The 12,304-nt window shown below is 35.3% G+C and overlaps 1 protein-coding gene across 7 annotated transcripts in view; it reads right to left on the bottom strand.

Moving 5' to 3' along the window:
• The window catches only part of KLHL7 (kelch like family member 7), a 70,318-nt gene that overhangs the window by 20,279 nt on the left and 37,735 nt on the right, over positions 1–12,304 (bottom strand). For all 7 annotated transcript variants that reach the window (XM_017656993.3, XM_017656985.3, XM_037022121.2 and 4 more), the window contains 3 exons: positions 11,189–11,364; positions 8,700–8,874; positions 429–571 (listed from right to left, as the gene is read on the bottom strand). In XM_017656993.3, coding sequence (XP_017512482.1) covers positions 429–571; positions 8,700–8,874; positions 11,189–11,364 — 494 coding nt within the window. The remainder of the gene's footprint in view (positions 1–428; positions 572–8,699; positions 8,875–11,188; positions 11,365–12,304) is intronic.

Genomic DNA, 12,304 nt, shown 5'->3' on the forward strand with positions numbered 1-12,304 from the left:
GTGATTTTCTGGGTTCTCCAAATTTTCTAGAATTACTATGTATTATTTTAGATTAAAACATCTAAAACATAATTACTTAAGGGAAGAAATGAAAGCAAATTTTCATCAAAAATGGCACATAAAGCAAGGAGTTGTAATGAATGTGAGGAGTTTCTAACAGAAGAGATAAGATAGGAGAACTAGTTTTCCAGCTTCTTTGGCAGCGGTTACCATGCAGCACTCCAGGGAAATTATAGAAACATCTGAAGTCTGACTAAGCATGAATTTCTTTATTTGTGAAATGAAGATGATAACTGTGTATCTCACAGGATATGTGAAGGAGTCATCATAAACTATAACTTCTCTGAAGGCAGGAGTTATTACTATGACTGGTGGTATCTATGTGCTCAGAACTTTCAAAAAGAAAAATAGGAATAAAAATCACTTACCTTTGGGTTAAAGTATCTACAAGACTGTGGTTGGGAACCTCCAAATAGGGCTATGCGGTAGTCATGTTTCTTTCTTCTGGGCCTTGTGCCATCTACCAGTTCTTCTCGATCCTCTGGAGATAGCAGATGATACCTCATTCCACCTGTACAAAAAGACATGGCAACTCTTCAAAAACTTCAGGCACTTTTATGCTTTGGAAAGGAAATACCCAAACAGAATAGTGCTTTTATTTCTGTAACTGTTTTTCTTTCATTCTTCTATAGCATCTTTCTATACACTGAGAAATGTACAAGGAACCGAGTCCTAACCAATTTATTATTCTCAGCAATCACCCTTCTGCTAAGGTTACCCCACTCATTCACTACATACCAATGAATTAGCTAGCTCCTCAAACAACAACTGCCAAAATAATAATTACTGAAATTCAGATATCCTAATCCAGTGGTTCTCAATTGTAACTATACCTTAGAGTCACGTAAGAAAGCTCTGGAACTATCTATACCTGCGCCCTAGTGTGGTTCAAAGACCAGCAGATTCAGCATCTGGAAGCTTGGTAGAAATACTCAATCCCAGAACATACCCTAGACATACTGAACCAGAATCTGCATGTTTAACCAAATTCCAAGGTAATTCAGATGCACATAAAACTTGGAGAAGTACTGCCTTAGATGATTCTAAAATGCAATGAGGATTCAGAACCAACATGATATAACATGACCCTTGTCCTTCAGCATTTCCTTAATTTTGTCATGGGCTAACAATAAACACTTAAACTAAAAATTTTTAAGGCATCAATTCAAATTAGTATGGGAAAGGTGGGTAGTTCAATAAATGATGTCAGACAATGATATGGAGAAAAAACTTGTACTCCTACATCATATTTTAAAGTAAATTCCAAATCATGAGAGTATTTGAATATGCAAAAAAAATCTCATAAATGTACTAAAAGAAAAACAAGATAGTTAAGAATAAAATAGGCCTATTATGATTAGTACACATAATGTAGGGGGGTCACGGGGAAGGCAGTATAGCACAGAGAAGACAAGTAGTGACTCTAGCTACTACGCTGATGGACAGTAACTGCAATGGGGTGTGTGTGGTGGAGACTTGATAATATGGGTGAATGTAGTAACCACAATGTTGCTCATGTGAAACCTTCATAAAATTGTATATCAAATGATACCTCAACAGAAAAAATAATAATAAAAAAGAACTGAAGGAAAAAAAAACCCAATAAAATAGACCCAGAATGGGGAATCCTAGAAAGACAAAAAAACACAGAAGCCATGAAAATAAATATTCAGACTCAACCCACATAAAATTTTAAGTGGCAAAAAGAAAAAATAAAATCAAAAGACAATGACAAACTAGGAAAATATAAATCATATAAAAAACAAACATAAAAAGATAGTGTACTATTAATAAGCCTAAGACCAGCAACTAACAGAAAACTAAATCAAGTATCTGAACACAGTTCACAGAAAAAGAGCTACAAGTAACTCTTAAACATACGAAAAGATGTACCCTAGTTAGAGAAGTAAATTAAAACCATACTTTGTCACATCAGGTTGGCCAAGATTGAACTGTCTGCAACACATGCTATGGTAAAGGTGTGGAGAAGGCCCACCCTCCTACATCACTGGAGGGATGTGGACAGGTACAGACTATCTGGAGGGCAAGAGGGCGTGAGCCATGAAAACTACAAATGTACACACACCTTAGCCAATAATTCTCCTTCTTGGAGTCCATCAACCTTAAAGTTCACTGTCAAGGAAGTGGTTAAAAATTATGGGATAGCCATACAATAGAATATTATATGTGGCTGTTAAGAAGGATGAGAGTGTACATAGAGAGTGATGCCATTTGTGTGTTAAAAATTTTTATGCACATACTTATATACATAACTTAAACAAGTATATGTAAGTAGATAATTGTGTGTACAGACTCAAGACTAACTTTGGAAGGATATACAAGATAGTAATGGCAAACTTCAGCATAAGGGGCAAGGGGGCAGGAAACGGGTATAAGATTGGTATTTCACTACATACTCTTCTACATCTATCTGAATTGTATATGGTGTGTATTATTATTGATCCAAAAAATGTAAATAATTCTCAACACATGCAAAACACTCTTCTGTTCATGAGGTTGTGCTGGGCCTTTATAGAGGGACAATGAGAAGACAGGTTTGGAGAACAGTTAGTGTATGAATGAAAATCAGAATCAGTATTTAGCATTTCCTTCCATTTCAGAGTTTGAGTAGAATTACTACATCAGAACAGCTGGAAACCTCAGCTGCCAAGACTTTGGTGCATATTCTAGGTCAGGGGTCAGTGAAACTTTCTGACTGGGGCCAAATAGTAACTATTTTATGCTCTGCAGGCTATATATTTTTTCTGTCACATATTCCTCATATTTTTTCTATAATCCTTTATAAATGTAAAAAGCATTTTTAGCTCAAGGCTGGCTTTAGCCTGTGGGGTGGAGTTTGCTGATGCCCACCCCTCCATGCACCCACTCTAGGTCTAAGACAGTGGTTTTCTTGAAGTGTGGTTCCCTGACCAGCAGCAGCAGCAGCTGGAAATGTGTTAGAAACCAAAATTACTGAATACTTTCCCACGCCTGAGTCATAAAGGGTTTGAGAGCCATTGCTCAAGGAGAGCTCTACACAGGCCACAGGCGTACTGTGGAATCTGTAAGTACAATGCTCCTGGCAAGAGAAGACAGGTGGCAGGGGAAGCAGAGAAACAGGGTGGAACTGTTCCCAGGAAAATAGGCCACTGGGTAAGAGCAGCTGACTATGGCCAATTGTGCTGACCCCTGGAGGAAGCATGAGCTTTGTCTCCTTCCCCAACAGGCTTTTGCTTTCCAAGCACAGGGCTGGGGATAAACCCTCTGGCACCTTTCCCTGAGAAGCCCTAGCTCCTTATGAAGTTATTCCTTTGAGAGTCAGGTATTGTCATCTGCAAACTCACTATTCTTTATTTGCAAATTTTGAGTAAGAATTTGGTCTCGATAGCTTTGATATCTGTGATAGTTTTGACTGTGCTCTTCATTTTTATAATTCATTTTCTTTTAGTTATAAATTCTTTTAGTTTAGTTTTATTACATTTTTCTATTGTTGCTTTTATTACTCTTTCACTCTCAAAGGTAGCATTGAATCAGATGGTAAGGAAGGTAACAGATGATAGAATGAAGGCAGGTCTTCTTTCCCCCATTTAGCTCTGCCCTAGCTGAAAAACCTAGAAGAGTCTCAGCTGCTTGTGCATAGTCAAGGAATTTTAGAACAACTCACTCTGATTAATTCTTTTTTTAAAAAAAGTGTGTGTAGGAGACATAAAAAGTATTAACAAAGGTTCCTGTTTAAGAGCCTTAAGTGGCTTTCTGTAATTCCTACACACGGTTGGATTTCTGGAATAATCCTGCTATCTTGTTTCTAAATTAATTCAGAATCACATAAGAGATAAATATCACACCTGACTGAGATTGGCCAGTTGTCAAGAGCTCACAACATGTATGAAGAAATAGTAGTAGTTCTTTACCTAAACAAACCAGACATACAACACACAGTTTGGGGGTAGAGGCACAACAAAAACCCTGATATTAACGTGTTTGAAATCCAAAAAATGAAAGCCTGAATCTAAAGGCATCTTGGCCCTGATGTTCTTTCATGTTTCTGTACTTAAAAAACTCCTCTCTACACCTTGTTTTTCAGGATACCAGCCTTTGGTTCAAATAGCTTGGTGAATTCTCCTTTCTTGTTTCTTTTCCTCCTCCCACCCCTTAAATGTAGATATTTAAAGGGATATGTCCTTGACTCTTTTTTTTCTTGACCATCTTTTTTCCTTGACCACCTTCATTGGATTCAAATACACCTAACTCTTTTAAAGATTTTTATTTTCATTTAAGAAAAAAGTATTATACTATACACTGTTTTACGTTTTGCCAGTTACGAAAACTTAACATATTACTCATCTAAAATATTTTTAATAAATATGGAGCATTCTATTTTATGGTTATACTATAATATTTTTCCAATCTAGGGGACAACATTGTGTCAACTAACCTAAAACCACAGCCATATTATTAAGTAGTAACTGTGTGATAAGGCTCATGGACATTTTTTGTTAACTTCCAAATTAAGGGGCAAGTGATACTATTTAATAATTAGGACACTTAAACTTACTACCACCCTTGAGAAGTATGTATTAGGCAGGAGTGAAAATGCTTATTTATTCCTTTAACTTTGTGCCTGGTCACATAGTATGCACCACAGGATAAATACAAAGAACTAAATGTCCAGACATATTTGGTGCTAAACACCAAAAACACAGAGAAGCTCCTGAAAAGCCACATAAAAAATTCAGATTATCTATAAAGAGTGGCAACTAGACCCACAGCAGTAATGATGAAGGCAGGATGAAATAATATTATCAGAATATTCAACCTAGAATTATATGCCCCATTAACCTTGCATGTACCAACAGAGTGAATAAAAAGATATTTTCAGATAACCAAAACAGTTTACAATTAATAGACAGTAAATGTATGAACTTTGTAAAGGACGTTCTTTAGGAATTTGACAAATAATCTCAGAAGGAAGGTCTAATTTACAAGATGAGATGGTGGGCAAAGAAAATGGCAACATGGTCAGTCTAAATACTCACTATATTAAAAAAAAATAGTCATGTTCCATTTGGAAGGTTAAAAAAAGAGAACTAAAATTCAGAACACTAAAAACCATAAAGACATAAATTGAATTAATGTGTCCTAAAGTCCTTGCTTTCTTCAGGAGGGTAGAAATGTTAATGTCTAAGGTACATACGTTAAAATATAAGGGATAACCATTAAAAGGACTGATACAGAGTATACAATTTCTCAGAGTATGAAAAAAATGAATGGACAAAACCTCAACCAAAAGAAGATGAGAGAGAAGAGAAGCAGAGTAAAATTGAGATGAACAAAAAGCATAAAAAACATGTTAAAATAATTACAAATAGTATATCCAGTAAATTAAATGGTCTACAATTCAGTAAAGACAGTCAGAAAGGAGTACAAAATGAAAATTAAGCTAAATGCTATTTTTTTTAAGAGATCCACCTATAAGGAAAAAAATGTTTGAAAATAAATGAATAAAGATAACCCAGGCAAACACTACCCAGATAAAAGGTGGTTTAGTTATATTAATATCTGACAAAACATACAAAGGCAACAATCATTATTAGGGAAAAAGATCACTACATAATAGTGATAAAAGGTTCAATTCACCAGGAAGATAACATTTCTAAACTGTTATGCACAAATCCCCCAAAAATGTAAAAAAAAAAGAAAGAAAGTGAACAGAATTATAGGAGAAATCAAGAAATTCACCACAGTGAATTTAATACAACTTCAACAGTAACTGATAAATAAACTGGACAAAAAAATTAGTGAAGTCATAAAAGATACAAATGACAATTTTACAAAAATTAGCTCTCAATAAACATTAAAGAACTGGTATCTGACTGAAATGTTCTTTAACCACAATGCAACTAAGATAAACATCACAACCAAAGGCTAACTTAAAAGCATACTTCTACATAAATTACTGGTTATAATAAGGGTATAAATATTGAGAGGGGTAGCTAAAATTACCATTATTTGTAGATAAAGGATTAAATCTATAGAAAAAATGAGAAATCAACAGAGATTTTAAAAAGAGATCAGTAATGACTAAAAGGAAAAAGACATGATTTACAACAGCAACAATGAAGATATCTTTAAAGATTTTAAGATATGCAGAACTTAGAAAATTATAAATTTTTCCAGAGACATATATGAGAATTTAAATGAAGTAAACAATAATTAAAAGGTACTAGAATGAAATGGAAGATAAACTGATTTTGAGTTTGTGTACAGATATGTGGGAATTTGGTTTAAGATGTTTCAAATGAATGGGAAAAGATGAATTATTCAATAATAATACTGGGCCATTTTGCCAAACATTTAGAGGGAAAAAAAACTAGATTCTTATTTATTCTGTGTGGCATGACATTATTTATTTCACACCAAATAAATTTCAATTGGATATAAGGTTTAAAAGTTTGAAGAAAGAAGAAATCCATAAACGCAAAGAGGAAAATTTAGGAAATTAAAAAAAAAATCATCTTGGAATAGGAAGATCTTTCCAATCACATGTCTAAAGCCAAACATCGCTAAAGGAAAAAAACTGATTCAGGCTTAATATAAAAACAACTTGAGATTGATCTGGCTGTTTTAAGGTCTTTTTTTCTCCTACTCTTGAAAGGTATCCCTAAACAACAAGGAAACAAGAAACAAACACAAACTCTACCTTCGATAATACAAGACCTGTAATGCTGAAACACAGTTAGTGAAGGCAGCTAGAGACAGAATGTTAAAGCTAAATGGCTGTGGAAGGTAACACCAAAGAGAAGTGAGCCAAATCACCCTGCAGAATCCTGGAAAGATGCATAACTGGAAATGCAAATACCCAAGACGGTGGGGTGGGGATAAAACAAGATAATTCTAAAATGCTCAATACACAGCAGTTGAACTGTCAGGTTTCCTTCCCCTCCTGCATGGTTAGTACCTGCTATGCCTTTCCCACTGTAGGAGGTGGGAAGTTTGGTCTTTGGAGATACTGAACCAGAGATGTTCCAGACTCAAGGGATGACACAGACTGAAAACAGGGATTAAGTCAAAGTCTGTATATCAAAATATTCCCCTACCAGTTCCCAAATGCCTTTATCCATCTACCTGAGAAAATATCTATAGAAACTGACATTTGGGGGTCTCCAATTTAAAAAAAAATCATCTGGCTACATGGATTGCCAAACAGTTCAGCCCAAAAACTGAGAAGCTCATTCATATATACAGCTTTATCTATGGGTTTATTAATAATAACTCACTATTATAGATATGATTCACAGATGAAATCAAACATTTAGGAAAAGCTTCCAACAACTACAGAAAAAAAATATCAAAGGTAATAACAGAAAATGCAGACAAGGTAAGAAAACATCAAAGGCACTATAATGCTGCTTTAAAATAAGATAATACAGCCATGAAATAAGAAATTAAGAGAATAAGTAAAAACTCACAGAAATAAAAAATAGCTGAAATTAAAGTGCTAAAAGAAAAATTAAGGCTATCTCCCAGAAGATAGAACAGAGTCGAAGATGGATAATAGTGAGATAAGAAAAGATAAGAGACGCAATTGCTGAAAAATCACAATACCAATAATAGAGAACTGAGAAATCTGTGGCTGAAAAGACAGAGATGGCCCAACATAAAAGAAAACAGATGGGCACCAAGATTCACTGCGGTGAATTTTCAAAACATCAAGGATTAAAAAATATATATTTTATATGCTTAAAATAAAAAATAAAAATAAATAAATAAAAGGATCAGACTGGCATCAGATTTCTCCAAATAACACTGGAAGCTAGTAAATAATGGAGCATCACCTTCAAAATTCTAATTGCAAATTGTTTTCAACATAATTCTATACCCAGTTTAGCTATGCCTCAATGTTTTATGGTAAAATAAAGATATGGGATTTATCAAGTCTCCAAATTTTTACTGATTATATACTCTTCCTCAGGAAACTTTTAGAGGATATGTCCCACCAATTAGAATTAAGGGGCACAGGAAGATAGTGAATCTAACAGGAGAGGTATGAAAGGACATCCCAGGATGGCAAAGAAGGGAACCCTAAAGACAAGAACTGTGCCTCAGGCCTAAAGAGCAAACATACTGGCATATGCAGAGGGGGAAGGCTCTATGAAGGGTATCTTCATTTCCAAGAAATAAAGGAAAGTCAATAGATTATTTAACTGCACAGACAATTTATTCATTTCACAGAGGGGTTGGGACATAATCTGCATGTCAAGAAAAACTAAGTAAATTAAAAAATGTGGTAATTATTAGCTCTAGGCTAAGAAACAAAAGTTGTTTAAGAAAGAAAATGTGATCACTAAGTAAAATAAAAATAGGAAACAGTAGAAACAAAGTAAAAGCTATCAAACACAAAAGGACACAAAGCATAAGTAATTCTTACCTTCTATCACACACATCCATATAAAATAAGCACTGGGGCTAAGTCCCCTCCAGGTAGACAGCTGAGAACCCCAATGGATCAATTAACCCCAATGGAGCAAAGTCTTGAATGCTTCTCACTGGCTACTGAGACTGATCCATTTGTAAGAGTTTCAAGTCCATGAGAAACTGGTTATACAGTCAGGTTATAAATGAGTATTAAGGCAACTTACTTATTACCATCTTAAGGCATTCAGGATTGTCTTGAATAAGTGGTTCAGCTTGTACTGTTTTACTTAAGAAATTCTTTGATATAAGAGGAAACCTGACTTTAGCAAGGATATCAACCATAAATGGCTGGCGATTAGGTTCATCGTATTTCAACCACCTGACTGCAGCATCATAAACCTAAAAGGGAAAAACAGCATAGTAAAATTCTTAGATGGCAGCAATGTTTCCAATGACCTATGTTAACTCTCACATTGAAGGGGGAGAATCTCACAGACACAACCACTTATTCCCAACATTTTATTCAGATATTTGCTTTCATCCCCAAACATTTGCCTCTTCACAACCGTTTACATGCTGTTCTAGCAAGTCTTACAGGTAATATGTTTTTTAGAATAACTCCTACACAATATAATGACAAGGAGGATGTTGAATTTATGATTTTTTTAAAAGATAAAACATAACTTCCTTTTTGGAAAAAGATATGACTACTGAAAAAAATCTATCAGTCAATGATAGTTTCAATGTATGTTCATTTGGTACCAGGAAAACAGGTAATTTTCTATGAGACCTTCCATCCTAAGATACATGAATGTCACCGATGATTTTACTTCAATTTAGTATTGTGGAATTGTAAATTCTTATCTGCTTTCCAGAAACTTTATGGTATGTAAAAAGTAAATTACACATATTTATATAAGACAGCTTTTCAAAATAATACTGTAGCATTCACTCAGCTGTACCAAATATGTTCAAGTTTATTAACATGGTTTGATTACAAGTCACTGGTTTAAACACACTGAAAACAAACCTATTATTTCATATATGTACATGTCTACTATAACTAGTTAAGTTAGTTTTTTATGGGAATTGGTATGTTTCTTTGAACAAACTTAATTTGGAATAGTTTCAGATTTATAGAAAAGTTGCAGGGGCAGTGCAGACAGTTCCCATATATCCTGTACTAAGTTGTTAAAATCCAGACAGTTTCCATATATCCTGCACTAAGTTGTACATTAGTATGGTATTCTTTGTCACAACTAATGAACCAATACTGATACATTATTAACTGAAGTCGACATCTTTAAAAATTTCTGTATTTTCTATCTATTCTTTTTCTGTTTCACAGTCTCATAAAGGATCCCATGTTATTTTTAGTCATTATGTCACCTTTGGCTCTTCTAGAGTATGACAGTTTCTCACACTTTCCTTGTTTTTGATGACTTTTGACAGTTTCAAGTTCTGGTCAGGTATATTATAGAATGTCCCTCAATACAGGTTTGTCTGAATGCTTATCTCATGATTAGACTAGGCTTATAGTTTTTTGGGAAGAAGACCACAGAGATGACATGCCATTCTCATTATATTTGATCAAGGGCGCATGCTATCAACATGTCTTATCACTGATGATATTAACCTACAGGTATGGTTATTCAGGTTTGACCACCTGTAGGCAGTTTGCCAGATTTCTTCAGTCTAAAGATATTTTCTCTTCTCTTTTCATCCAACATATAAGTCAGTTAATTTTGGTCATAGAACCAAGTTTTTTCTTTTTGCCAAGTCAAGTCCTCCAGGTCCAACTTGCAAATAATACTTTGGGTCATCAAGAAGACTGGACAAAAGAACATGCACAGTGCAAACCTCTTATCGTTAGAACAAAAGTAACTCGAAAGCATATGATCTTAAAAGTACCTGTTAGGTTTTTGTTGCAGCTGCAATGAATTATCACAAATTCACTGGTTTAAAATACAGAGAAGGATGTGGGACTGGAAACAGTGAACTAACAAATGTCTGCATATCAAAATGTTACCCCACTCAGTTCCCAAATGCCTGCATCCAGTTTATATCTTTGATACTTTATCTGACAGTTTTGAAGTCAGGGTCCAAAATAGGTCATACTAGGCTAAAATCAAGGTGTCAGCAGGGCTGTCTGAAGGCTCTAGAGGAGAAACCATTCCTTGACTTTCCAGATCCAGCATCCACCTGCAATCCTTGGCTTATGGCCCCTTCCTCCATCCTCAAAGCCAACAATGGCTGGCCAAATTTTTCTCACATGGCATCAACTGACACTGACTCTTTTGCCTCCCTCTTCCACATTTAAGAGCCTTGTGATTACATTGGGCCCACCTGGATTACCTCCTTATCCCAAGATCCTTCACGGAACCACACATGTAAAGTCCCATCTGCCTGTAAGATAACATAGTCACAGGTTCTGGGGATTAGGATGTGGACATCTTTGGGGAGGCACTGTTCTGCCTACCATGGTATCCAATAGCTTTATCTCTACCAAGTGGCCTATCTCACACATTCCCAGCCCTTACAATAACCAAGACTTACTTTTCCTATGAAATAGATAATGGAATACTATGTTTAATGTAAAGCACACATTCTCCCCTAACACAATTCTTTTCCTTGTTGTGTATCCAAACAAGAAGCATAAGAAATTAGTAAGGACATTTTTACTAAGAAAACTGTGTGAAGGCAACTGAGTCACCTGATCCTCTGCTCTCACTGTCAGAGTGTCCTGGTTGAGAAGATGGGTAACTCGTTTGACATCAAGTTGTAGAAATTCATCAGTTTTATAAACTTCAGTAAAATGTTGATGAATAAAGTCATCTGCAGTTGCTTTCAATTCAGGACAGTCCAGACACTCTGCTAGCACGCTTATACCTATGGAGAAAGAAAATAAATAGAAAACCACTAAAAACAAAAAAACAAATACACATTGAAGATAAAGTGTGATGCCAGGAAAATGAGACAGTGTATTTCATAAATCTGGACCCTTTTCTGTTCACTAATTTGTCCCTTCTTATGCCTATACTGTCTTCTAAATGGCTGATTTTGATATTTTATAGGGTAAGTCCCCTTAAATTTTTTTTTCTTTTTTTTAAAATTTTATTTTGCTATCACTAATCTACAATTACATGAGGAACATTATGTTTACTAGGCTCCCCCCTTCACCAAGTCCCCCCACACAAACCCCATTTCAGTCACTGTCCATCAGCATAGTAAGATGCTGTAAAATCACTACTTCTCTGTGTTGCACAGCCCTCCCCATGCCCCCCCCTACTATACATGTTAATCGTAATGCCCCCTTTCTTTTTTTCCCACCCTTATCCCTCACTTCTTTCCCACCGTCCTCCCCAGTCCCTTTCCTTTTGGTAACTGTTACTCCATTCTTGGGTTCTGTGATTCTGCTGCTGTTTTGTACCTTCAGTTTTCTTTTGTTCTTATACTCCACATATGAGTGAAATCATTTGATACTTGTCTTTCTCCACCTGGCTTATTTCACTGAGCATAATACACTCTAGCTCCATCCATGTTGTTGCGAATGGCAGGATCTGTTTTTTTCTTATGGCTGAGTAATATTCCATTGTGTGTATGTACCACATTTTTTTAATCCATTCATCTACTGATGGACATTTAGGTTGCTTCCATATCTTGGCTATTGTAAATAGTGCAGCGATAAACATAGGGGTGCATCTGTCTTTTTCAAACTGGAGTGCTGCATTCTTAGGGTAAATTCCTAGAAGTGGAATTCCTGGGTCAAATGGTATTTCTATTTTGAGCTTTTTGAGGAACCTCCATATTGCTTTCCACAATGGTTGAA

Source organism: Manis javanica, chromosome 6 (genome assembly GCF_040802235.1).
Source record: "Manis javanica isolate MJ-LG chromosome 6, MJ_LKY, whole genome shotgun sequence".
Lineage (NCBI taxonomy): Eukaryota > Metazoa > Chordata > Mammalia > Pholidota > Manidae > Manis > Manis javanica.